This window comes from Anolis sagrei, chromosome 1, assembly GCF_037176765.1.
Source record: "Anolis sagrei isolate rAnoSag1 chromosome 1, rAnoSag1.mat, whole genome shotgun sequence".
Classification (NCBI taxonomy): domain Eukaryota; kingdom Metazoa; phylum Chordata; class Lepidosauria; order Squamata; family Dactyloidae; genus Anolis; species Anolis sagrei.
Window position 1 is genome coordinate 150,341,639 of NC_090021.1, and position 25,201 is coordinate 150,366,839.

General features: G+C 39.4%; 1 protein-coding gene across 1 annotated transcript in view; it reads left to right on the forward strand.

Moving 5' to 3' along the window:
• Nucleotides 1-25,201, forward strand: part of TRAM2 (translocation associated membrane protein 2) — a 41,631-nt gene that overhangs the window by 11,164 nt on the left and 5,266 nt on the right. The window contains exons 2-10 of the mRNA XM_060784776.2: nt 3,939-4,002; nt 7,004-7,113; nt 8,919-9,035; nt 15,580-15,638; nt 16,965-17,049; nt 19,559-19,629; nt 20,865-20,969; nt 22,310-22,453; nt 23,320-23,489. Coding sequence (XP_060640759.2) covers nt 3,939-4,002; nt 7,004-7,113; nt 8,919-9,035; nt 15,580-15,638; nt 16,965-17,049; nt 19,559-19,629; nt 20,865-20,969; nt 22,310-22,453; nt 23,320-23,489 — 925 coding nt within the window. The remainder of the gene's footprint in view (nt 1-3,938; nt 4,003-7,003; nt 7,114-8,918; nt 9,036-15,579; nt 15,639-16,964; nt 17,050-19,558; nt 19,630-20,864; nt 20,970-22,309; nt 22,454-23,319; nt 23,490-25,201) is intronic.

A 25,201-nucleotide genomic window follows, 5' to 3' on the forward strand; every position in this document is an offset into this window, starting at 1 on the left:
TTTTTGGAGTGATGGTCACTCCTTGTGTTGTGAGACGTTTTGTTGCCAAATTTGGTGTGATTTTGTTCATTGGTTCTTTTGTTTTTAAGGTACTCATTATGCACAGAGCATTTATAGATAGACCATATAAAAGCAGTAGAAACAATAAAAGCCATAAAACACAAGTCCTCAGAGTCTCATCGTCCAATCATCCCGTTCATCTCGATTAGTCTGTTACACTGCATTTGCAAATGCTTGCTCAAAAAGCCAGGCTTTAACTCTTTTTAGAAATGTTAGGAGGAACTGTCATGAATGGACTTTTCAATAACTTGGAAGCATAGGTTCTTTTTATTGCGATTTCCAGTGTGAGAGGGCCTGGTCTCTTCCAACTCCGTGATTCTATGAAATGGACAGACAATCTTTCAGACGTGAAGTCAGTAGCACTTTACATAAGTAAGTAAATAAAACTTTATTTCTGTCCCGTCCTGTCTCCCTATGTGGACTCAGGGCGGCTCACAGCATAAAAGGCAAACATTCAGTGTCATAAAAACACAACAATAAATTAATAATATAAAATAACTCTAAAAGCAGTCAGCGATAAACCATTCCTGAATGTGTGTTACCTTGAAAACTCCAAAATGAAGAGCATAGGAAAAGTATGAGCAGAGCTGATACACTTGGCTTTAAGTTAAAAGGCCTTCAGCTGCTGATGTACTCAGCGGTGAAAAAAAGTATAACAATGCACAGTGCATGCAGCCAGAACATGGAATGTGGAAAGCATAAATCAGAGAAATGCGGAACTCGTGAAATAAGAAATGGCACATATAGAGGTAGTCATTCTTGATGTGAGTGAGCTAAAATGACAAGGAATTGAACATATCACCATATTGTGCTTTATTCTGGAGATTACTTTGATGCCATTATAGAGATGTTGCAGAACTAGAAGGGGGATACAGTTTGATCAGTTAAGACTTCTTGGAAAATCTTTCAGTCTAGCAGGAGATGCTTGTACAGTACTTCTTAGGACTGATGTGAAGATGTCAGTGTATACTGTTTTGCAGTCATTGAATAAAAGACAAGGTAAAAATGTATCAAACAGATTCCTCCAAGAGCTGAAACAGAATTTGCGAATGCTCTGTGTTTTTGTGGATAGGGGTGTTTGGTGACTGATATGACTGATACTCTGTTCGTTATGACTTTTGGGGGAAGCACAGCAGCACCCTTACACCTCTCAGCAGCACCCTTACCTCAGAAGTCTATGAACTAGCAGACATTGGCAGGACTAGAGTATATCTCATATTATGGTCTTAAGGGAGCAGAGTAGTGAAGTTGCCATTCACCCCTCCACCCAAACAAGTCTACAAATCGGTGGGGTGGGGGGTGGATGGTGATTGAAATCACTGCACCACTGCTTCCTGTGGCTTCAGTTGTGGTGTTGTGGTGGCTTCACCCCTCCTTGCTCCTGAAGTCTGCTGGTTTGAGACTTTGGAGGGCTTTCCTGGGACATAGAGAGAGTGGGGGAAGGAATGAAGAGCATCCCAACTGCCACTGAAACTTACTTCCTAGCTGTCTCTGGAAGGGATTGAAAAGCTGTGAATAATCAAATCCACAAATGTCAAACTTGCGAATGTGGAGAACTAACTAAATTATCTAAGTTTAATGACTAAACTTGCGAATGTGGAGGACTGACTAAGTTTAATGGATTATGCCTTTGTAGCTTGAAACAACTCTATTGGCATGCTATCTATTCCTGGTGGGTTAGATTTTCCATGTACAGTGGAGTCTCGCTTATCCAACCTTTGTTCATCCAACGTTCTGTATTATCCAACGCAGTCTGCCTCCCACCCAGATCCACAGCTGTTTTAATACATTGCGATGTTTTGGTGCTAATTTTGTAAATATAGTAATTATTACATAACATTACCGTGGATTGAACAGCCTTTTCTGTTGATTTGTTGTAAAACATGATGTTTTGGTGCTTAATTTGTAAAATCATAATGCAATTTGATGTTTAATAGGCTTTTTCTTGATCTCTCCTTAATATCCAACATTTTTGCTTATCCAATGTTCTCTTGGTCCATTTATGTTGGATAAGCAAGACTACTGTACTTTGAGAGTAGCTTGCATTTCATTTTCTGGAACTGTGGATTCATTTAAAAAGGTTCCTTTGTCTTTGCCACAGTTATAAAGGATTGTGTACAGTTAACCCTCCACATTACTAGAATTTAAAAGTGCAGGACTCTTGCAAAAGTTGAAACTCTGCAAATATTAGTCTTATCCTCAAACCTTTACTCTGAATACTGTCGACTGTATTTAACAAACACAAAGAAAGTACATTATGTGTATCATATGTATTTATGACTTATTAAACTTGATTTTTTAAACATTTTTAGTCTGCATCTGTAGTTGGTGATTTTCCACGGTAGACCACATTTTAAAAACCCTATTATTAATGGTAAACTTGCGCATAATGAAATCTGCAAAAGTTAAGTCTGCAAAAGTTGAAGCTTGACTATATTCTGCACTTTCACTCATACCTTTGATGGCTGGTAAATGACTTTGCTAAGGCATTTGAAGTTGATTTATATTATGGGTGTATAGTGTTATTCATTTAGTTTTGCTGAGTTTTTCATTTTTATTTGTAAGTGGGCATATTGCTTTTGTGGAAGAAGAGGTACAATATATAACTTTATATTCTCAACCCCTGCCCCACCCTTCTGGTCACCCAACCAGATTGTAGCGTTCAGAACATTCAAGTCAAGAGTGCTGTTGGGTCTAACCTATTTTGGGTATATCTGTAAGAATGATAAATCCTTTTGCTTTTCAAAGAAGTGAGTGTTAGGGTGTGGGGAGTTTTCTTATGGTGGTTTTCTCGAATTTCTTGGAAGGAACAAGGACTCCTTTTTAAATGACCAGAGGTTTCATAATGGACAAAATCCCATCATGAATGCAAAGCTGTGATTTTTCTTGTTTAACCTTGGCTTATTCAGAATAACAAATTAACATCTGATCATATGAGTTACTGCTTAGGCAGCAATATAAACTTCCAGCATGAGAATAAATTGTGATTCACATAACCCAGGCAGATGTTTCACAGAAGTGTAGTGTCTGATGGAGAATATAATTTTATGTCTATGCTGGTGAATCTGAGAATCTCCAGTTCTCTTGGTACTTAAAGGAAATGAGGGCCTCTATTTTGTTTTCTGTATTTATTACTGTATATCAGGCACACTTTTTCTCATTTAAGGGGCTTCAAAATATTGTGCACTTTAGATATGATATTTGCAATTTTTTTGTTTTGTTTTTTCTTTTTTAAAACTCTTTTATCCTAGGGGGGAGGAGGGGAAGAAAGCCCTTTTTGGATATTCCCTTAGGTCCTTCCTTCATTCATTCATGAAATTAAATTGCTGACCAGAGCTTGTCTCCAGCTAGTGGAGTCTTGGCTGTTGCTTCTTTCCTCCATGGACACCTGATGTACATTTGTATGGATTAACATTGAGGAAATGGTTCAGTACTTCAATCTCTAGCATTTCCAGTTAAACTGAAATCACCTGAAAGCAAAGAAAAAACAACTATTTGTCCTTTGAGAGAATTTTATTTATTCTAAAGGTTGAAATGAAATGAAATCTGTAAACTGGGAAAATGTAATTCTTTGAATTTATGTTGATTATATTTCTGAAATGGTTAAAAGAGAAAAATAACAAATTTCCTGATTTTGGGGACACATTTTTGGTGGTGCTCTCTTTTCTTAAGATTTTCAAAGTTTCATATCAAAGATGTTTGAAGGGTTGACTTAGCAGTTTGAGTTGTTATTGTTGATGATGATGTGTGATTTAAGTCATTTCTGATCCAATGGCTACCCAAACCTTTGACACCATGCTGGCAATATGCTGGCAGTAAAAATGTTTACTTTTTGGTATTAAGGGACTCAAACTAATGTGGAATATTTATCTTTACAGGCTACAGCCAAGACTGCCTTCTTGTTTATCTTACCTCAGTATAATGTTAGTGTGCCTACAACAGGTAAGAGTACCTATGCATATTTTTATTAACATGTGATGCTGACCCTTGTTGCCAGTTCCAGATGATTTACTTTAATAAACCATTGTTTTTATTTGTGTAAACATTTGAAACAGAACCATCTGTTTTAATTTATATATAAAGACCTACATTTTCCCTCCCCCCTAATTCTGGGATTACCTCATACCATATATCAGTGCAATTGAATTACTTTTCTATCAAATCATTCATTTTTGTGCAACAGACACAGGTACAGGAAAACCCTGAGGTGATAGTTGCATATGAGGAAATTAAGTTTAAACTCCACAACAAACTTTGGACTATTCCGTACAATACAACTACTTATCCAAGATAATTCCTCTGCTATCTTCCACCTGACTGTCTTTTTAAAAAAATCTGTAAAAATAAATTTTCAGTCTGGAATGGTACGGGCAAGATATATTGGTGAGAACTCAATTTGAAAAGATGAGCTAGTGTTAACTTCGTTTTGGAAGAATAAGAGGAAAAGATTTGCTATTCAGATCCTCTCAATTCATATTTCAGATTCAGATTCTCTCAATTGATATTTTCCTGCAAAGGGGGAATAATCTAATGTGGGAATTGATCTTGCAGTTTTCTATAGGCAGGAACATGGAAACTTTTGAGGGTCCCACTAGAAATGCTAATCAAGGTGGTCAGTTGAAACATTCACACCTAGCTCCAACAGACAAGAGTCCTTTGTCCCACCCTGGTCATTCCACAGATATATAAACCCTTTTTCCTAGTTCCAACAGACCTCACTACATCTGAGGATGCTTGCCATAGATGCAGGTGAAACGTCCGGAGAGAATGCCTCTAGAACATGGCCATATAGCCCGAAAAACCTACAACAACCCACTGATTCTGGCCATGAAAGCCTTTGACAATACGTTGCAGAAACTATTTTGGCATTGAGAACAGAGTATATGGATACACCTTTTGAATATTCAGACATTAGTAAAAATATAAGAAGCGGGATTTCCCTGAAGTTTCAGTTTCCTTGCTCCTGAAGTTTATTTAAGGGGGAGTAGAAAGAGGGTTGAGACCCAATACAATCAAGATATAGGCTGTTGCTATCACATCGATCCATTTTCCTCAGAAGGGTCTTCGAATTTCATCTCAATCACATCATTTTGTCCAGGGGCTAAAATTTCTGGCTCACACAACAACTCACAGATTTTCTTCTTGGGATCACCATACTGTTTCGAAAGTACTCACTGTGTCATTGTTTGTGCCTGTCATAAAGATATCACTACAGTATCTCAACTAGAAGTATCTCCTGTTAACAGCATTTCCTTCAGCACCCTGAGTTTCTATACTGGGGAGCCACTGGGGGGAGTTAAAGCATCATAAGGCCCGACTCTATTCTCCTGAGGTAGGATCCTATCTTCATTCTGAAAGTGAACTCCCCATTCCCTGAGGAACCGGAGGTCTTACTGCATTTCTTTTGCCTTCCAAAAATTGGAGAGGATTTGGCACATGCTGCATATGCTTCATACCATTAAAGTGTACTTAAAGATGATGGACTTCGTCGTCATCTCTCACAGTCAGCATTCACTAGAAAAGAAGGTTTTCACGCTTCCATGGATGTGCCATTACTAAGACCTGTGCTGGTGCACCGAGGAGGAGGAGGAGGAGGAGGAGGAGGAGGAGGAGGAGGAGGAGGAGGGGGAGGAGTGGTGGTGCAGCAACTTTGGCTGCTTTTAGAACCAAGTCATCACTAGTTCAGATCTTTGACGATTTGGAAATCACTCTCTATCTTAGTAAGATACTACAAACATGATGTGATTGCATCAGCCAAGAGGGCTTAGGAAGGTGGGTTTTCCAGCACATAGCAGATCAGTAATTCGAATTGAGCTCCAGTCTTCTCACCCAGCTAGATACTTTGCTGCTTCAGACATTTAAGGATATTCAGCTCCCCTCCACAGGGAACAGGACTGTTTGTCTTGCCCGTGAGATAGTATTTTCCTGTGAAAGGCGCCTTCCTCCCTTTTCACAGGCCTGGAATTTGAGTAGATTTTGTACATAGTTCTCATGGGGACAGAGACGGGGGTAGTTATCCTCTTGACCATTTCTTACCTATTGTGTCGGTCTGGTTTTTCTTCTGTTTGCATTCTTCAGTCTCTGTCTCTTTTTGTTACATTATGATAGCTCCCTACTCTAAAAAATAGAGAGAAAGATAATAAATTGGTAGTGTGAGGTTCATTCTTATCTATGAGAGAGGCTCACAATTTTCTTCTGCACCAGATCATTGAACTGCCACATGGGGTTCTTCCTAGTGGTCACTTTCAAAGGGTTCAGTTGTTCCTGCCTATATGGAACTGGGGGACTACCCCACATTTAGGATGTTCAGTCACTCTTCACAGGAAAGGATAATCTCACAGGTAAGATACATTTCTGCAAAGCAGAAATTAAGGATTATTATGAAAGTTCTTTGATGACATTGACTTCTAGATGCTGACATTCCTTCTCATTCTTGCTAAATTGTAAAACCCAGCTGAATCTTACAAAAAACTGTTGATACCATAAGATAAGGGTCTCATCAGCACAATAGTAATTTTGGTACTGCTTCTTAGCCATATCTCATAGCTATGCCAATTGTTCCCTTGATTTCCAGCCAATATGAGTGGACAGTGAAGGAAGTCTTATTTGTACCTGAGCTGTATCACTTCTAGCTTTGACTGGGCTTTCCAATTATGGAACATATGCAGTTTTGGATGTGCTTCCTGGGTATTCACATTTGTATTTTGGACTAAAATGTTGAAATCTACACACTAATGAATGGTACAATATCAGTTTCTGCATGATACTCTTTTTTCCCTTATGCCCCAAACCACAACTATTTGCAAAGAAAAATACAAGCTTGTCAATTTTGTTTTACTTTGTTTTTGCTTTCTGCATCAATCATAACAATTTTAAGTCTCAACAGTTGAGGCTTCTGAACTTAAATGTTAATATTAATTTCATTTCAATTCATTTTCTTTAGATGGTGAACTTGTTCTTTATCACTATGGGCTAAAGGATTTGGTCACAATACTCTTCTACATCTTCATAGCAATAATTTTGCACGCTGTGGTGCAGGAATATATATTGGATGTAAGTTTTGCTTTCAAAACAAGCTACTACACACCTACTTTTTTCTTGTCTTAGGGGGCTATTGAAAATGTGGTATTGGTTTTTCACAGTGTCCCTATAAAGCCAGAATGGTTCCATTTTCTAGTTGAATGAAGTTGCAGGAAACTGGCAGTCTTTGTTTCACATTAAGGTAAAGATTTTCCCCTGACATTAAGTCCAGTCGTGTCCGACTCTGGGGGTTGGTGCTCATCTCCATTTCTAAGCTGAAGAGCCAGCGTTGTCCGTAGACACCTCCAAGGTCATGCGGCCAGCATGACTGCGTGGAGCACCGTTACCTTCCCACTGGAGTGGTACCTATTGATCTACTCACATTTGCATGTTTTTGAACTGCTAGGTTGGCAGAAGCTGGGGCTGACAGTGAGAGTTCACGCCGCTCCCCGGATTCGAACCTGCAACCTTTCAGTCAACAAGTTTAGTAGCTCAGCGGTTTAACCCACTGCGCTACCGATGGCTCCTTATCTCCCATTGATTTGTTTAGATGTTAATTAAAGCATGGACCTGAATGTGTTGCCTTTTGAGCTAGCAACTGCTTTAATAACCTTTTTCTGTCATTCCTATTTCTGTTTTTCCTTGTCTGTGGCACAGTTTAGTTTCTCATTTCATCTTCTGCTTACTCTCACAATCAAATATTCCTTTATTTAAAAATATGCTCCCCCTTTTGGCAGGAATAATTGGATGCTGTTAGTGTCTGTAGGAATATTTAATACTTTTTTCTTCCCGTTCCAGGGCAGGTGTCAAAGGCAACCTTGCATGGGTGATAAGTGAAGACTGTTGTACAGGAGATGTGTGCAAACTTCATTTTTTCCAGTGAAAATAACAGAGTAGCTGTGTTGGAACCACTCCCACAATGGAGGCTAGATAGCACTCGTTGTGAGTGCTTTGTATGCTTCTGCATGGCAGGGGATTGGACTGATTGGCCCTTGTGGTCTCCTCCAACTCTATGATTCAATGAAGGCTTAGGGTGATTCCAGATGAGTAAGAAAATCTCACTAAGTTGCAAGACTTTTCCGTTCTTTTTTGTCCCTTCATCTTTCTTGATTTTTTTTTCTTTCCACCCACTTCCTCTTGCCATTGATCATGTGCCAATGTAGTCTCATGCAGCATTTCAGGAACAAATTTTCACTCATTTCCACTGAGCCATTTTTGTTATAATTGGGGAGTTATAAGCAAATTGCTAAAGTGCTTTAACACTATTGTACTAATTAAGCATTAGGATAATTTTGTTTTCGTACTAACATTAGTCTTTCCCTTGCTTGGTGTCCGCTGAATCTGTGTCCTGAAAATAATAGCCGTTTTTACTTTGCAACCACCTTTTACAGTCCAAAAAGGTTTTGATACACACACAAATCCAGATATAATTAATTTTAGGAAGGATCAGGTTAATAAGTTCAGAATGAAATGCTTCAGAATGGGGTAGACATTATATAAATCACCTGAATAAAATGGTTTTGTACAGGAACAAAACCTGGGATTTTCAGAGAGTTTTCTCCATCTAGAGATGCCCATAGACTGACTGCCTTTCTGGTGTATTTGTGTTCTTTCCTTTTTACATCAGGAAATGGGAAAAGAAATAGCAGGCAAGATAATGGCTGTCAGGTAGTGTGATGTCAAAAATGCAAAGGCCTTGTATGGTGACCTGATGTAATATTTCAAAAGTTGTTATGATGGCATATTGACCGAAGGATTGTGCACTTTTATGAGAGACTTGATGGGGTGTAATTTTTTCTTACCTTTATTTTTTCTCATTTCCTTTTTTTCCCCTCTAGAAAATCAACCGGAGGCTCCATCTCTCTAAGATCAAGCACAGCAAGTTCAATGAGTCTGGACAGCTAATAGCATTCCATCTTGCCTCCGTGGCCTGGTGCTTATATGTGGTAATAACGGTAGGATATTTAATTTCCTTTTTAAAATGTGGGCAATTAATTTGATGTTTCCTATGTTGTTGTCCCCCCTATGGTGATGTGTTTCTCCAAACAAAAAATTGGTGGGGAGAAGTGGGTTGTTGTTATTATTCTTCAACTGCCAATCTAGTTCTGAAAAAAGCCTCCTCCAGCCTTGTAATAATGGAAGAGGGAGGGGAAAACAGCAGTATTGCTTCCCATCCCCCAGGAATAGAGAGTGCCATTTTGCAAGCTCTGGTGGAGGCACATGCATCCCCTGGACATTTGGAAGCCAATTTATCCTGATATGACCCTTCATCACTTTGAAATGTTAATCTCAAAAAAGAATAATAATTCTTCATATGTATAGGTATGTAGGTATATATACATGCACTGATGCTAATAAAAAGCACAATGTGTTGACTGATATTCATCAACTGTAGTGATGTTGCTTGTATTTTAATAGATCTTGCACCATTGATTTCATCCAGTGTCAATTTGGCATTTAAGCTATTGCGAGTTCTAAATAAGTTTTAGCTGATAGGGAAGGTCAAAAGTTAACAAGCTAAAAATGAATCTGCAGTGGCAGAAAAAAAAGCAATCAATGAGATTATAGTCTGCATCAACACAAGTATAGTTGGACCTCAACACTTGTGAGTTTAACTTGCAGAGACTGATTATTTGGGAATGACTTGTCACTGTTGTCTCCATTGCTGCTGTTGCTGTACAACACTTCACTGGAGAGGGATGCAGCCAGCCTCCTATATTTGTTCAACTGAGTTTGACTGAATGCAGCTCAGTTATCTTTATATGTTTGGCTGAGAAGGGCCCAGCAGGCTTCCCCTGGTTTTCTTGGCCAAGGAAAGTGTCTCCAATAGGAGAGGAGCCCATCCAGCTTAACCCACATCTCATGCTTCACTCAATGGAAGAAGGACCCTCTGACCTACTGGAGTGGAGAAGGGTGCAACCAGCTTCCTCTTTTCGATGGAGGATGGATTCTGTCTGTTCAGGAGAGAAATGAGGCTCACTAGAAGGAGGAGACCTTTGCCAAGGAGCTGCTGCAGAGAGGAAGCATGAAGAAAGGCTTATTCTGTCCACCTTTCCTTTCCTTCTTTCCATTGAGTCGAACTCAACAGGGTTCTTTCCACAGTTCCTTCCCACATGCAGGAATGATTTTTTTTTTTAAAAAAACTTTATCCCTGTTTATCCCCATTATTTTCAAAACATTATCACAGCAGAAGTGACTTGCAGTTTCCCAAGTGGCTCCTGATACACACACACACACAAATCCCCATTGCAGGAGATTTTTGATGCATGTTACAATCACTTGAGAGTTTTTTTGCCAAAAAAAATTACTTCGGCGAAAAATATTTCTGTGTGAATAGTTGGTTTTGTACAAAAACTTCATTGCAAAAATGAATTTTATTTAAAAAATCCAAGTACAGTGTATTTCATGGCAGTTGGTAACTTTCAGTGGAGCTTTCTAAATAAGAAAAATGACCAGAATGGATCATACCATCTCTGGTTTTTCTTTTTCAGATATTCTTGTGTCACCTATGGTTCTTGTTTGTACTGCTTTCAGTTGGTCTTTTTATTATGCTGTTTTTGTTTTTAATTATGTTGATTTTTAAATGTTATGTGGATTTTATTTATTAGTTGACTAGCTTACATACCTCGCGATGCCCATGTTAGGTATCTGGTAAGGAGAAACATTAGAAGTAGTCATCGTTTGGCTTTGGATTTTATGAATGGATTCATTAGAAAATATATAGGGATATGGGTAAACTACAACTCCCCTCGTCATCTGTCATTGCTCCCAAATTGCTCCTGAACTATGCAGTTGACTGTGCTTACTGTCTTCATCAAGCATCTTCCACTACACCTGCCATTTACAGATCACCAGGCAAGAGATCATGCCACTGTTCCTAAAGGATGCTATCCAACAGTTTCCTCACCATATACTCGTATCTAGTTTTTCTTTCTCCCGGTATTTCACCATACCAAAGAGATGTGGTTTGCGGAGGTCTGTAAACCATTACATTTGGGCCAAAAGTCTGTGAATGGTCATGCTATCCATCATTCTTCCCTTCCTGAAACACGAAGACTGGTTTGTCTCTCTGGAGCTACAAGAAGTCTACTTCCATATTTACATCTTCTCTCAGCACTGGAACTAACTGGATTTCATGATTGGTTACAAGCTGTACCAGTACAAGTTCCTTCCCTTCCGTTTGGCTACCACTCCCAGGTTTTCACAAATGTAATGACAGTGTTCACCTTTCACTTCCAAATCGAGGGGCTAAGGACTTTCCCATATTAGGATATTGACTGATTATTACCTCAGTAAAAGATAAATTCTACTGGTTGACACACTGTGCTGATGGCTCCTGCCTGTCATCTGAGCCAAATGCATGCCCTTTGATCCCCTCAGCCTACAATCCTCATGATGTTGGATGATTCCTGGTTGACTTAGGGCATTACTGTACATCCTCACAGTGCAGGGAAAATGGTATGGGAAGGAGATCTGCTACCTTGGAGAAGATCGCAGTCACAAAAGCCTTCAGGGTGTTTGAAGGCTTCATCTTGGGAGTCGTGGTGCAGGTACTTTCAGACAATCATGGTCCCTGTCCTAGCATGGTCCCTGTTTTATTGTACATTAGCTGAGGTCTCTAATATTCCTGTTTCCACTATTTCCCCTGAGCATGAGAATGGTGATCAAGATTCAGGAGGACATTTCTGTGTCTTTATTAATTGGTGGCAAAGGTCTTGTGATACTTTTGGAAGTGTCCTATCATGAGTAACTCTGTCTCCCGAATTTTTACTCCATTTTACTCACTCAAGGCAGGGAAGTGAAGCAGCTGGATCTCAAACCTTTTTTCCTGGTCAGTTGGTGGCTTCACGGGTACTAGAACTGTACATTTACTACTGGCCTCATGTAAACCCTCCATTTATTAGTTTTATAGTCCCAAATGACTATGCTTTTGCTACTTGGCCTGGGCTTCAGGATTCTTGACACTACTAATATTTATTTATTTATTTATTTAATTTGCGCATTTGTGCCCTGTCCTTCTCACCCCCAGAGGGGGACTCAGGGCGGCTTTAGAACAGGCAGCTGTTAAATGCCAAACAATTACATTAAAATAGACAATTACAATTAAAACAGCAAATAAAAACAGTTATAAACATTCAGTTTTAAAAAGTTCCATCAGTTAAGAATCATAGGTCCAAGGTCAGTCTATTGCCAGTCACATAAATATGAAGGCAGCAATGATGTTCTTGCTATACCTCAAGAGATGGTTCTCTTGTCTCTTCTCTGAGGACTTACTTGGCAGCCATAGTAGCATGTTGGCAGACTTTAAAATGTGACTGTCAAGAGGTTTCTACGCAGGTTTATCTCACCTCTACCCACTTGTCAGTGATCCTGTTCTGCCATAGTTGACTTCACTCTTCTTCTCACAATCGTATCTGGAAACCCTTCAAACCAATGGCTACAGTGTATTATAAAATTCTTACACTCAAGCTAGTCTTCCTAGTGACTTCCATCTTCATTAAGTGGCTTGGGGAACTCTGCGGCTTGTGGATAAACCAGTCCTTTATAGTGTTTCACAGGGACAGTGTGAAGCTGCACTTTGACCTAGTATTTTTTTTTCCTAAGGTGATGTCTTCACTGTACTTTCACCAAGACATTTCAGGGCCTTCCACCAGGGCCCTTCATCCTACCTGAAAAAGACTTTGCATTTCTTGGATGTATTGCTTGGCCTATTTATAGTTCCCCAGATTATTCATATGCTACGGAGAAGGGAAAGCCAGCTTCCTTGTTTCTGCCTAGACACTGTCAACATGGGTTGTCAAAATGATCAATTAGACATACCAACTAGCCAATAAACTTCAACCATTAGTCCTCAGATCCCATTCAGCTGAGCAGCCTCTATTCCTAACACACATCTAAGGAAAGACTCTCTGTTAGAGGTTGGCAGAGCAGCTACTTGGACTCATCTGTCTACTTTCATCTGGCTCTGTTGAATAGATTTCAAGCTCAGCTGATGTCTTGCTTAGAAAGGGAAGTGCTGTTGTCTATTCTTGTTTGATCTGCCCTACCTTTAATGGTAAACCCAAATGTATGAGGCACAGAGAACCTGAAGAAAGAGGGCATGTTGCTTACCTATAACTATAGTTCTTCTAGTGGTCATCAGTGCCCTCACACAACCCTTCCTCCTCTCCTTTCTTTCTGCAGGTCTAGTCTACTCATAGCAAAAGGTGCAAATGAGAGGTAGTAGCTGGCGCCTAAAATGGGTGGGGTTTCTGCCAGAAGCTACTCAGCTCTGAAACATTCTGTGGATGGATCTGCAAAGATGGGAGGCCCACACAGATGACCACTCAAAGAACTACTGTTACAGGTTAGCAGCCTGGCCTTTTCTTAAGCAGGGAATACTCAGAGCTGGTTTGACAGTTCCTTCCTTTTATTCCAAAACAGTTAATTTTAAGAAAAAGAGTTTATGGTAAATTGAAATGGACTCCACCTGTCTTCTCAGAATGACCTGGGGCTGTCACTCTTCACTCTTTTTCTCAATTGTTTAGATGATGAGGTGGATGGAATTCTTATCAAAGTTGCAGATGATACAAAATTGAGAGGGTGGCTAACACATAGGAAATAATAGAATGCAATAAGTTCTTGCTAAACTAAAAAGCCGGGTTGAAATTAATAAAATAAAATTTAATGAAGACAGTGTGAAATTTTCCATTTAAACAAGAAAATCCAAATCCACAGGTATATAATGGGGAACTCTCGGCTTAGCAGTACTACATAAAATATTGGGATTATTGTTAATTCTGTTAGGAGTGGTTTAGAGATCTGCATATCTTTAGCCTGGGGAAGAGAGAGTTGAGAGGACACATGATGACAACATTTAAATCAGGGGTCCGCAAACTAAGGGCCGAGGGTCCAATACTGCCCTCCAAGGTCATTTACCTGGCCCTCGCTCAGGGTCAACCTAAGTCTGAAATGACTTATAAGCACATAACAACAACAACAATCCTATCTCATCAGCCAAATGCAGGCCCACACTTCCCATTGAAATACTAATAAGTTTATATTTGTTAAAATTGTTCTTCATTTTAATTGTGTTGTTTTAGAATTGTTGTTTTTTTGCACTACAAATAAGATATGTGCAGTGTGCATAGGAATTCATTCATGTTTTTTTTTTTTCCAAATTATAATCCGGCCCTCCAATATTTTGAGGAACTGTGACCTGGCCCTCTGTTTAGAAAGTTTGAAGACCCCTGACCTAAGGAATCTAAAAATTCAAGGTAGTCTATTAATAAGTTAGTAAAGTAGAACAAAGTCTGCTATGAGTCGCTATGACTATCATCCTTGTCTCCTTTAATATTACGCAGAGCTTATGGATTTCAATATACACATTCCTAATCTATTCAAGGCAGGGGTACCAAACTAAGGCCCGGGGGCCCGATACGGCCCTCCAAGGTCATTTACCCGGCCGTTGCTCAGGGTCAACCTAAGTCTGAAATGTCTTGAAAGCACACAACAACAACAACAACAACAACAACAATCTTATCTCATCCACCAAAAGCAGGTCCATACTTCTCACTGAAATACTAATAAGTTTATATTTGTTAAAATTCTTTTTCATTTTAATTATTGTATTGTTTTCAAGTGTTTTTGCACAACAAATAAGATATGTGAAGTGCATTCATGTTTTTTTCAAATTATAATCCGGCTCTCCAACAGTTTGAGGAACTGTGACCTGGCCCTCTGTTTAAAAAGTCTGAGGATCCCTGGTTTAAATATATTAAAAGATGACATTTTGAAAATGGAGCAGGATTATTTTCTGATGCTTAAGAAATTTGGGGTCAGTGGATTCAAACTACAGCAACAGAGATTCCATCTGAAAATTATGAAGACTTTCCTCACAGTAAGAGCTGTTTGACAGTGGAATACATTGCCATGGAGTCTCCTTTGGAGGTTTTTAAATGGAGACTGGATGAATATCTGATAAAGAGTGTTTTGATTGTGTTTTCCTGCATGGCATGAGATAGGACTGAATGACCCTTGTGATCTCTTCCGGCTCTATGATTTTAAGGAAGCATATTTGCCCTCTATTCTGTGCTGGTCACACCTCATTTGGAGTACTCTTTTCAATTCTGTATACCTTATTTTAAGGGTATAAACAAGTAGGGGTGTATTCAGAGGATCATAAGATCCTCTGAATCATTGCTCCTTCAGAGGGCAGAACTTGATTCAATGGTTTTTAAGTTCCAGGAAGGTGGATTTCAAATTAATCCTAGAAGGATTTTTTATAGAGCAGTTCAGCAACAGAACCAATGCCTAGAGAGATGTAGGTGTCTCCTTTTATTGATGCCTTCTGAAAGAGGCACGACATCTACCTGTTAGGGATGTTCTGTCTGGAGATCCTGCCTATCATTGGTTTGCCTCATTACGACCCAGAAGAACTTGGGAAGGCTGTTACTAAACCAAAACATGGCTGCTGACTTAATTTACATATCTTTCCCTCTCTCCTCCCTCTCGATTCAGGAAGGATACTTATCAAATCCTAAGAGTCTGTGGGAGAGCTACCCACATGTTCATCTCCCGTAAGTAGCCATAGAGTAATCTTTATATTATGAAGCACTACTCCTTCCTCCTGGTTTAGTTTGTCTATATTAGTGAGAAGATAATGATTACAATAATACTTCATCAAATGCTTCTATATTTTCTTCACACCCCAAAAAATGATGTCAAAGCCCCTTCCAGTGAACTGTACTTTATTGCAAACAAAATCCTTTCAAGGCGGAACAGAATTTATTTTATTATGAATAGCTGCATGCTAGTGTTTAAAACAATAATTTGGGACTCTCTTTAATTGGGTTGCTGTGAGTTTTCTGGGCTGTATGGCTATGTTCCAGAAGCATTCTGTCCTGACATTTTGTCCACATCTATGGCAGACATCCTCAGAGGTTGTGAGGTCTGTTGGAATTTTCATGGTTTCCTCCTTTCTGTTGAAATTGTCTACATGCTTGTGGATTTTAATGGCTTCCCTGTGTAGACTGACATGGTGGTTGTTCGAGTGGTCCAGCATTTCTGTGTTCTGAAATAATATGCTGTGTCCCAGGTTGGTTCATCAGGTGCTGTGCTATGGCTGACTTCTCTGGTTGAAGTAGCCTATGGTGCCTTTCATTGCCACACCCCAGGGCTGGAAAGGCACTTCTGAACCAATCTCACACTCCAGAGTTCAATGTATAAGCAAAGCAGTTTATTAAAGAATAAATGTGGCTTCAGCAAAAAGAATAAAAGTATTAGAAGTAATATAAAATATAGTCCATGTAAAAACAGGCACTTAGAAAACTTGAAAGCAATAATCCAAAAGACCAAGATACAGGAGATATCTTTAAACTGGAGTTTTGACGAACATAACAATCCTAAGGATCAAAGGTACATGAAAGGTCTAGCAAAGATCCCAAAAGTTCATGAGTCCATGAAGCTACTTGATTCTAGGAGCAATATAAGAAACTATGAAAAAGCACTTGATATTCAAAACATGAATAACCACATAGGAAAATCCAAGGATTTAATCTTGAAACAAGAGAGAAGTACGTAGGCATGTTCCCTTTACCTAGACGTTGATTCCTCTAAAGGATCACTCCAAATCACCCCTCATTTATACTTAAGGAACTATGTCTTTTTCCTTGAGAATACTGAGGAGCGCACTACTTTAATTCTTCTGAAAGCTTTCATTTATATTGAAATGTATTTGTCTTTATCTGCTGTATAATTTCATTTAGCTTGTTGCTGTGAAACATGAGACAAGTCATCTTGCATTTAAGTAAGAAAATATTTAAAATGTTTAACTGAGATGTTGTGTTGATTGATGTAAATGAGTAAAATAAATCATGCTTCTCTTTGTTATTCTTAAATAATAGGTTCCAGGTGAAGTTTTTCTATCTTTGCCAGCTATCCTATTGGCTTCATGCACTACCTGAACTATATTTCCAGAAGGTGCGGAAGGTGAGTGCCAGCCTGTTACATAGTTAGAGTTACATATTTATGATTTAACTAAATTCATGTACAGACCACTTTATCTAAAGCAGTGGTTCACAACCTGTGGGTCCCCTCGTGTTTTGGCCTACAACTCCCAGAAATCCCAGCCAGTTTACCAGCTGTTAAGATTTCTGGGAGTTGAAGGCCAAAACATCTGGGGACCCAACGGTTGAGGACCACTGATCTAAAATGATATCTCAGAGTGATAAGAGCTTCTGCCTGAGTTTCTGTAGCTCAGTTTTGAAGAGGCAAAAGAGGATGAGATTGTGTTTTGAGGATCAAGGCTGATAATTAGAATGAATTATTTGAAGGTTGAGTTGTTTGAGGGCTTGTTTTGATCATGGCATTTCTCTAATCACATAGTTTAAAGAGGCAGGACTCCCATTGAGAATGAATGAAGAACTAACTCAATTGGGTCTGTGGTGTTGTGTAGTTTCTGGGCTGTATGACTGTGTTCTAGCAGTATTTTCTCCTGAGGTTTTGCCTGTTTCTGTGGCTGGCATCATTAGAGGATCTTGGAATTGGGTCTGTGTTGGCAACCACTAGTCTACAGAACTGAGGGGTTATATAGCTGAGTTTGAGGAGAAGGACTGGAATGCTGTGTATTATTTGTAGATTTTTCTGATGAAGGTACATTATAATTAAATTGACAGAAATATATAATACAGTGGGCTCTTGATATCCAGTGGGGTTTGATTCCAGAACCTCCTGTGGATGCCAAAATCCATGGATGCTCAAGTCCCAAGTCATGTGGTGTCTCTAATATGAAATGGCAAGCAACTTAAACAAGTGCCAGAGAGTTCCTAATGATCTTTGAGATGGTGGGAGGCTTCTGCAGGACATGTCTACACATCAGTGTAATGGCAAGTTTGGTTTTTGGACCCCCCCCCCCCAAAGTATTTTTGTGCCATGGATGCAGAAATTGCAACTATGGAGGGCCAACTGCAGTGAATATTTTGTCTACCACATTGCTTTAGCTTATTTAGGTTTTTTGTTTGTTATTGTCCCATTTTATTTGAGTAACTCAGAAAGCTGTATGTTAGGATATAAATATTTTAAATTAATATTGTAAAGAAGCCCACAAGGTTCCAAGCCTAAAATTCCTTTTTAATGCTGGCTGCAGAAAGCACCCCTGTCTTCCTTCTGAAAAATACGGTATTCGGATTGTAATAATATAATAATAATAATAATAATAATAATAATAATACCAACAACAACAACTTCATTTTTGTACCCTGCCTCCATCTCCCCGAAGGGACTTAGGGTGGCTTACATGGGGACTAGCCCCATCAACATGGTTAAAATATAACACAATGGTTTTTTTTTTTAAAAAAAACTTCTGAAACAATATAAAACAAACCAAACATGACACAATATAAAACAATTTTCAAACAAACCACCACTGGTCTAAGTGGTAAACAGTTTTTGAGCTCAGGCAGCGGGCTGTTGCAAATCATTTGCAAGGACAGGGCTGATGGATAAAGTGCTGGAGTGAGATGCCAAGGCTAGGGAATGGAAGGTAATGAAAAATAGCACTATATCTCTGGTGAGGGAAGAGTGATAATGTACAAAGACTGGGTTTTAGATCATAGATGGGGCCAAAATTATCTAGGGAACTGCTATTAGTAGGCTAATGGAAGCAGTGAAATGAGTTCTATAACAAATGTTGACTGAGCTGAGAGAGTGGCTCCCCTTCCTCTTCAGTCAGTCTGGAAACCAGGCAAACAGACAGAAGAAGTGTGTTTCTCTGTCATCAGCCAGTTCATTTGTATATATGGAAATCTTCATTGCCTTTGGAAAGAAATTTGACAAAAATCAACAGTATTTCAAATGAAATTATGTCTCAAATAAATGTCGAACTTGAGACAAGAAAATCCACAAATTAATTGTCTCCTTTGCAGAAAGTATTTTGAAAATGGGTTGTAGGTTTTTCTGGGTTACATGGCCATGTTCTGGAGGCATTTTCTCCTTACGTTTCGCCTGCAGCTATGGCAAGCATCCTCAGAGGTAGTGAGGTCTGTTGGAAGTAGGAAAATGGGTTTATATATCTGTGGAATGACCAGAGTAAGACAAAGGACTATTGTCTGCTGGAGCTAGGTGTGAATGTTTCAACTGACCACCTTAATTAGCATTTGATGGCTTGGCAGTGCCTGGGGGAATTTTTTGTTGAAAGGTGATTAGATGTGCCTGATTGTGAAAATGTCTTTCAAACTTCTCATCCAGATTCTAATGTGATATGAAATGTATCTAGTTGCCTTTGTTTACCTAGCTCTTGCAACTTCAGATTCTCAGTACTACATTGAAATGACTCCTTCTAGAATTACAACCTTTTCATGTAATGGTGCACCTATTGTTTTGGTGGGAGAGCTGTAAAAGTCCTGAATCTAGCCTCAAAATCTAATTGGGAGCAGCCAGGGCTCTGCACCCATTTATTGTGGCTTAGAATGATCATTGGGTCTTTTTTCTTGTTTTCCAGGAGGAGATTCCTCGTCAGCTGCAATATATCAGCCTTTATTTGGTGCATATAGCTGGAGCATACCTCTTAAAGTAAGTGCTTCTGAGCTCACATTTTTCCAAAAAGGCATATATGCAAATTTATAAAAAGTATTTTCGTTTCCCCCCTTTTCTTCACATTTCTTTGAATTCAATTTTGCTAGGTGAGTTACCCTTTAAAAGGCTGTTTCTTGCAGAAGTCTGATCTGGCTGTGAAAAATAGCTCTTTGTTTACATCCTGTTCAGAATACTATAATGTGCTTTATATGCATTTGAAATTATTATTAATTGCTTTTATTATGTTTATTTATACCCCGCTTTTTATCTTCACAAGGAGATTCAAAACATCTTCCAGAATATGTTCAGAAACTTCACTTGGCATAAAGAATTGCTACCAGATTGTTGATTGGGGCTGGCTAAGGGAAGCACATAACCCCCTTGTAGTAAAGCCCCACTGAAAACACTTCTGTTTCTGGGCACAATTCAGAAACTTATATGCCTTGGGTCCAGGCCTTGGGTAAGACCCTGTATAAGCCTGTTAGAACTTCCAACATCTCTTTTCTGTGTTCCATTACCTTCTAATCTTGTTGGATATGAACAAGAAACCTTCCAAACTTTTGCACTTTCTTCCTTTGGAAACTTGGATGGCTTGCTTGTTAACAAGGAAACCACAGATCCTGGACTCTCTTGTCATCACTCAGGATTTTTCTTCTTCATGCGAACATTACTCTTCTCACCCACAAGAATCATCAAAGAAGAGGAGGAAAGGGGGGGAAAGATGACATCTGCCTTGACTGGGTTATAAGTCCATTTAACACCATAATTAAAGAGCAGGGAAGCTGGACAATCAGGATGACAATGTCTTTTCATCATCCTCGTTCCTGGCTACGCTATCAGGCTATGCAGCCAACATGGGGGCATACCAAATGTTCTTCAGGAACAAGGTAGCCCCATCATCTCGAGAAGCTCCTGCACACCGTTATAGAACTGTAGCTTCATTATGTGTTTTTGCAGGGCTTGTGGAGGCTCATGTGATGTGACTTTGGAGAAACTAGCACACACTACAGAATTAGCAAACATTACAAATGCATATTTTTGAATATTTTACTGTTTGTGTTTTTGTTACTGTAGAGTTGTAAAGTGTGTGTTAAACTGTGTTGATCAAGACACATCTTGACAATAGGGACAAACATTGGGAATGGGGCTGTCCAGAGTGATGTGGCTGGAGAGAAAGTTCATTAAATATTGGTCGCTTTATCAGACTAAGCATTTGTCTTCCATTTTTCCAGCCTCACACGCCTGGGACTAATCTTGCTACTGCTGCAGTACGTGGCTGAATTCCTCTTCCACATGGCTCGCCTTTTCTATTTCACAGATGAAAACAATGAAAAGCTGTAAGTGCTTTGGAGTGTGCTTGAGCTGAAGATACACTTTTCCTTTTCATGGTTGGGCACAGCTTCTGAAGGCAACTAGCAAAGTTTTCACTGATTCCTTGGGCAGATTCCTCAATCCAGTAACTGCTGCGTTTTGGATTTAAAATCACATAATGATAGCTGCTAATATAATTGTTAAATAGCAGTGGTTCTCAACCTGGGGTCCCCAGATGTTTTTGGCCTTCAACTCCCAGAAATCCTAACAGCTGGTAAACTCGTGATTGGTGGGGACGAGGGACAGGGCCTTCTCAGTGGTAGCCCCGCGACTCTGGAACTCCCTCCCCAAAGACATCAGGCAAGCCCCAACATTGGCAGTCTTTAGAAGGAGCTTGAAAACGTGGATGTTCCAGTGTGCCTTCCCAGAATAAGGAATCCTAGCAATATGTCCTCAATGCACTTTATGAGAGATTTAGAACTGTCTGCACGTCCACCTTTCTCAAAACATACCTCCTATCCCCTTTAAACTTCCCAGCTTTTATCTTTCAAAATTTCCACATTTGGCCCTGCCTTATGTTTTAAAATGTGTTGTGTCATTATTGTATTGTTTTGCTTTTTTGAGTTATTTATCGTTGATGTTGTTTTTATGATGTTGTTGGGCTTGGCCTCTTGTAAGCCGCACCGAGTCCTGCGGGAGATGGTAGCGGGGTATAAGAACAATAAATAAATAATAAATAAATTTCTGGGAGTGGTAGGCCCAAAACATCTGGGGACCCCAGGTTGAATACCACTGAGCTAGAGGCTTCTCACAACAAGAATTGTATATTTTATGTACCTGTTAAATCTGATGCAAATCTTGGAATTATGGGATTCTCTGCTTTCTTTATGGCCTAAATATCATTAGCCTTCCTTTCCCCAAATGCTTTTTCATCAGAGTATGTTTTTGCAGTTTCCTAAGACTTTTCTATTTAAAAAAAATAAGAAACAAGCTCACTTGGCTGTGCTTAATATCAAAGAAAGGCATATATATTGGCAGGAAAGCAGATGGAAGTAAACAACACCTCAATCCATGCAGAACACCAGCCAAATATTCCTTCTACTTTCTAGAGCTGGTGGTTCAGTGAGCTCACTATAATAAGCAACTAACTAACTATTCTATATCCGTGCTTATTATTGGTAGATCTCCATAATCAGCAGCCAAGGCTAATTACCTTGAGCTGCATGATATTGTGATGCAGAAGCCGATAGTTACCTTCTGAATACATTTGGACTGTACGTGTTGGTGATTGTAGGACCACACAAGAATGGTATATTTTCACTTGCAGTTGCTAGTAGTGAAATGAATTTCTGTTTCTGTTCATAAGGTTCCATGCATGGGCAGTGGTGTTTGTCATCACTCGGCTTTTCACTCTTACCCTTTCTGTGTTGGTCATTGGTTTTGGATTGGCTCGGGAAGAAAACCAAGCGTTTGACCCTGAGAAAGGAAATTTCAACACTTTGCTTTTGAGGTAAGACTTTTATTCCAACAGCCAAAGAAAGGATGGTTTTAGCACGTAGGGGATTAGGGATTCGAATTCATCCATTTGGCACTTACAGTAGTGCTGGTGCAAATATATGTCCTCCTTTCCAGTGATTTAGATTGGGAGCTGGCTGCAGGGTTAGATGTTCTGTCTCCATATTTCCCATCCTTGTTTTAAACACAGCTACATATTAAAGAGCCTTTTTGGTTAGTATTTCAAATCAGTGTTCTATTAGCAAATCTTGTTCTGTGATTGTTCTGACATAGCGGTTACCAGTGATTAAGGCTACCTGAAGAAGAGATGGTATACATTTCTTCCAGAAGATGATGGAGGGATCTCCAGCCTCTCATTTAGTTCAGTTTCTTTACCTTAGGAATGCATGATGTTTCTGATAAATAATCAGGTACATTACACAGATAACCTTCCTGATCCTATTATTACCATCAAAATTGGGTGGGCATTTAAAACACTACTAAATACTGTGACCTATTACTTTTATGTGGTAATGCACAGGATTGATATATCTTTAATATGAGATTCTTTGTTTTTAAAAAAGAGTTGGCCTTCACAATAGCAACAGTAATAAATGAATTATTTTTGTGTGAAGAAGCCTTGTTTTGAAGGTTTTATGGATAGCTTGCTGTAAATCAAAATAAAGGTCTTTATCTACCAATATTTTAGTTTGTTGGGCAGAAAAAGATTTGGGTTACTGGAAAGATGACTCAGAAGTAGATTCATCCATATGGATTATTTCATTGGTTTGGAGGCTCAAGGTGCTTCCCTTTGATAGCTCCTTAGAAGTTATTGGGTGGGCCATAGTTCATTCCCAGCCTGCCTCTCTTGTCTTCTCCCAGGATGTGTGTGTTGCTTCTGGTGTGCTTCTCGCAGGCCTGGATGATGTGGCATTTCATCCACTTCCAGCTACGGCGCTGGCGGGAGTACTGGAATGAACAGAGTGCGAGAAAAAGAACTGCAGCCACTGTCCATGCCAAACAACAATTGAAGGCCATGAAAAGGGAGTCTGGTGAGCATCATGCCCGATTCTGTGTGTGTCATAGTCAGTCAACTTAGTTATATAAACCACTGAAAAAATATTTCCATCAATTAAACAGATTTATTAAATAGCAGATTTTTGTTTTTAAAAATGATCTTTTTGAAACAAATATTTATCAAAATTGCAAAAGCATAAGAGCTGTTCCACAGTGGAACTCTCCACTTCGGAGTGTGGTGGGAGCTTCTTTGGAGGCTTTTAAACAGGCTGGATGGTCATCTGTTGTGGATACTTTGATTTTGATTCTCCTGCATGGCAGGGGGTTGGACTGGATGGTGGAATCTTAAGAGGTGCTTCTACCATTGTTTGGAGCATATAGAAGAATATGCACCTTCTTCAAACTTATTGTAGTGCAGCCCATGATTATGTACTCATACTAATGTGGGGATTCTGGGCTTGTGAGCCATAATGAGATTTTAAGTCCTGAAAATGAACAGTCTGTGCTTCCAACAGTCAGTGAAGGTCACATTCCACATGGGGCAGTGGAGCTGTTCTCTAGGGAAAAGAGTTCAGAGGCTGAAATCCCAGGAGCAGAAAATGAGTTGCAAGATAATGAACTGGTAGATAGGAGTGTTAGTTTTCACAAACTTTGGGCTGCTCAGCAGAACCTCCTAAGGTCACAGTGCTTCTTACAGAAGAAACCCGTAGCAGAAACTCATGGGAGGAGGCACAACTTCATGTCTTCATTAGAGGGGCCGGGATTGTTTCCTGGCCAGTCTGGTCAACATTGGTAATTGAGACAACAGCTCTTGCCAAGTCCTAGTCAAACTTTCTAGTTTCATGTCTTTGCTCCTGTTTCATGCTTCCAAGTTTGAAGGATTGTTCCTGGATTTTTATATTGGATTTTATGCTGCCTTGCATTTCCTGGTTTCCTTGCATTCCTATGCTGGATGTCCTGTTGCGTTAGGATTTTGAATTACTTTTGTATGTTGAACCTTGTGGACTATTTTACACATATAAACGTTGAAGTTTTTACTATTTTTGCTGAAGTGTTTTTTATATAATCTTTGCTGATTTAACTTGGACTGGAGCGTGGTGGTTAAGTACAGAGGTGTTTCCCGGCCTGGAGTGCAACAAAACTGTTGTTTTCATTAACATGTTAATATATGTGGATTTTATTTATATTTTTAAACATTTACTTGATTTGTGTGCCAGCCTTCCATATGAAAGACATACAATTAATTATGATTATTTTAATAAGGTGACAATCCTACTTTAGACTTGTTCTGGTTGCTTAGGTTTTTTTTCCCTGTGAGATAGATGCTAATGGCAAATGGGGCCAACTTCAGTGGGGCTAGCTGCAGGACTCTGTTGTGGTATATCAGTGGCCTAAATATGCCCACCAACTTCCCTGCAGTTTTTGTCACCATGATTCTGTGGCAAGTGATCAGATCTGATAGTTCAGAAAGTAGTTCACAGTCACAGGAAGTTGCTGATGTGCTGTTGTAAATTGGATGAAGTCCCAGGACAACATAGAGCAGAGGTGTTCAATTTGTGGACATCCAGGTGTTTGGGCCTCCAACTCCCAGAAGGCTTATCCAGCTTGTTCAGTAATTGTAGGAGATGAAGCCCAAATACCTGGAGGGTCACAAGTTTGACACCACTGATATATAGGGTTCAACATCCCGTTGTTTTCTTTGAAAAGCTAAAAGCTAATTGTCTTTTTTGTCCCCTTACCCATCATA